The 3044-nt window shown below is 52.8% G+C and overlaps 1 protein-coding gene across 1 annotated transcript; it reads right to left on the reverse strand.

Moving 5' to 3' along the window:
- Window positions 1-216: 216 nt before the first annotated feature.
- On the reverse strand, window positions 217-1068 carry LOC125757392 (uncharacterized protein K02A2.6-like). The gene has a single exon (XM_049412969.1). It carries the CDS (start codon window positions 1066-1068, stop codon window positions 217-219), a length of 852 nt encoding a protein of 283 aa, XP_049268926.1.
- Window positions 1069-3044: the final 1976 nt, after the last annotated feature.

Here is a 3044-nt window from a genome sequence, read left to right on the forward strand (position 1 = left end):
TGGCTGAAGACCAGTTGCACTGATTTCATGGCCCAAGTAAACGAGAGATGGCTTGAAGAATTCGCACTTCTCCCGTTTATATCTCAACCCAGACTCTTTGATTCTCTGTAGAACTTTGCGCAGATTCTGGACGTGTTCATCATCCGTTCTGCCAGTCATCAAGGCATCATCTAGGTATACGGACATGCCAGGAATGTCACGAAGGATTTCTTCCATTCATCTTTGGAAGAGGGCAGGGGCTGAGGATTCGCCGTATGCCAGGCGATTGTAGGCAAAGAGACCTCTGTGCGTGTTGATGACCAGTAGCTTGCTGGTCTCTTCATCCACTGGGACTTGGTTGTAAGCCTCTCGAAAATCCAGTTTGGAAAACTTGACCCCACCTTGAAATGACGCAAATATATCTTCCACTTTAGGTAATGGGTACTGTGTTGTCACCACTGCTGGATTGACTCCGATCTTATAGTCGCCGCAGATCCTGACACTTTGCCCATCCGCTTTTAGAACTGGCACTATTGGTGAAGCCCAATCGGAATGGTCCACTGGCGTGATTATGTTTTCATGTTCCAGCCGCTGAAGTTCTTCTTCAACCTTGACTCGAAGTGCATATGGCACTGAACGAGGCCTGTAGTACCGTGGTTCCGCATCAGGTCGAACCTTGACATGCACTGGTGGTCCTTTTAGTGTCCCACACCCCGGTTTGAAAATGCCTTCAAATTCCAAGAGCATCGCACGTACGATCTCTACTGTGGCACAATCCATCTGCGTTCCGTTTACTTGGCGTGGCAGAAGATTGAAGGTTGCAAGCCAATCTCTACCGCATAAGCTGGGACTCTTGCAAGCTACCACAAGCAGTGTCTGCTGACTTGCAGTTTTGCCTAGACGTACATGGACAGACAACGTTCCCTGCACCGGTATGGTTCCACGTATGCAGTTGAGCTTGACGTCTGTCTGCGAAAGCACTGGCAAAGCTCCTTGGTGCTGCAGGTAGGTGTCCTTCGAGATTATGGAAACTGGAGAACCTGAGTCTAACTCCATTTCCAATGGCACTCCGTTGACAATGAATGTCATTGTAATTGGCTTCAAGGATTCCTGCGTCCGCAGAGAATGCAGGTAGTACTCAGGTGGCTTGTCCGCAGACTGCACCGTGTTCACTTGAGAACCCCGCTGCTGCTTTCCCTTGTCATCACTAGACAAACAGCAGCTCGCCAAGTGACCTACTTTGTCGCACTTGTAGCACCTCGTGTTTATGTTTGCACTCCGGAGGCCTGTGATCGCGGGATCCACAGCGTATACACGGCTTGAACTTCTCGTGATGTCCGGCCTTGGGTTTGCCTCTCGGATTCAATTCTTGCACCTTATGACCCTTGGGTGCGTGCGCGTGCCTTTTCTTGAACTTGAGATGGTTCGCCAAGCCTTCTTGAGCAGGAGAAGCGGGTCTGTCGGAATGGCCCTTGCGCAGCTCGCTTGCGTTGAGTTCTGCCGCCTCTGCCGTTCTTGCAACTTCTACGGCTTTGTCCAGAGTGAGGTTTTTCTCAACTAACAACCGCTGTTGCACGCCTCTGTCACGAATTCCACACACAAGTCTGTCCCTCAACATCCGGTTCAGCGCTGTGCCGAAATTGCAATGTTCTGCAATTTGCCGGAGCTCGGCGACAAACTCTGCGACGCCTTCGTTCTCAAGTTGAACCCTGGAGTGAAAACGAAAGCTTTCGGCTATCTCCGAAGGCGCGGGGCTGACGTGGCTGTTGAGCGTTGATATAAGTTCTTTGAAAGTTTTCTCCTTAGGCTTATGGGGAGCCAACAGACTGCGAAGCGTTGCATACGTACTTGTGCCGACTGTTGACAGGAATATCCACTTCTTTTTTTCATCGTCCTCGACGCCGTTGGCGATAAAGAACGCATCGAGCCGCTCCGTGTATGACGGCCACGGCTCTTTGTTGTCATACACCTCGACTCGACCAAACGTCGCCATGTTTGCGCGGGAAGGACGTGCTTCACTCCGCCGGTCGTAAATTCACTTGCCTGCGCGCATCACCATATGATGTCTTCGCTTCGGCTTGCCCCCGGGTCCGACGCAATCCCCTCTCGTCGCCAGATGTTGTGTATCAACATAACAAGGTTTATTACTGCTTAGTTACATCGTGCGAAGTCACGGCGAGACCGTGCGTAGCTTCGCCTCCGGCTCCGAGTGTTCGACGCGCGACCGTCCCCCCATCTGCCGGAACACGCACAACATTCTCCCAAGGCGGCAGTGCCATCTACCCGAGCACATCACAACTGCATACACAGCAGGGTCAAAGGCTGACATCACCCTAAAACGGCCGGTCATGTAGGCTCCCTAAGGAGCACTAGAGTTACTGTATATGCTACCTATAGAGTAACTCTAAGGAGCACATATCAAGAGCCCCCTCTGGCGCCGGCCCGGGATATTTTTTAAGAGCTTGGCTTGGGCCCCGTTCATTCACAACGGACAGTTGGCCGCCCTGTCTGGCAGCTATGTCATGGCGCGGGGGACGCTCTTCCCCAGGTATGTAAAGGGGTATTCAGACGGGGGACATATCCTCGGGGGATAAAGGCGGAGCCTAGTGACGTCAGCTCGCGAGCAGAAGTTGTACACTCTATAGCCTCCACAAATGTCCCCCCGAGGTGAACGCAGGGCCACACCAGTGTTATTAGACTACTCTGGTGGCTTGCACCACCCGTTTGACGAGCTGCTGACGACGAGCTGCAGAGGACCATGCAGCTGCAGATTGGACACCCACTGCGCCGCTCTCTGCAGGAGCAAGTGCAACAGTGTGGCCAAACAACCCAATGGGCAACCAATAACTGTGGGACGTCTATTAGACTACTTTTCTAGACATGACGCACATCTGGCGGATGCACGAGAAATCCCGTGGGACGTCCAACGGCACGTCCGCAGGGCTATAGGGGGTTTCGCTGTTTACTAACACAGGCCCTGGACCACTTCCGGTTTCCTGCGCGCCGTAGGCTAGCAGGTTTGGCGGGGAACAAAAGCCTTGGCGAGTAGCCCGTAGAGTTTCAAC

Source organism: Rhipicephalus sanguineus, chromosome 1 (assembly GCF_013339695.2).
Source record: "Rhipicephalus sanguineus isolate Rsan-2018 chromosome 1, BIME_Rsan_1.4, whole genome shotgun sequence".
NCBI classification, from domain to species: Eukaryota; Metazoa; Arthropoda; class Arachnida; order Ixodida; family Ixodidae; genus Rhipicephalus; species Rhipicephalus sanguineus.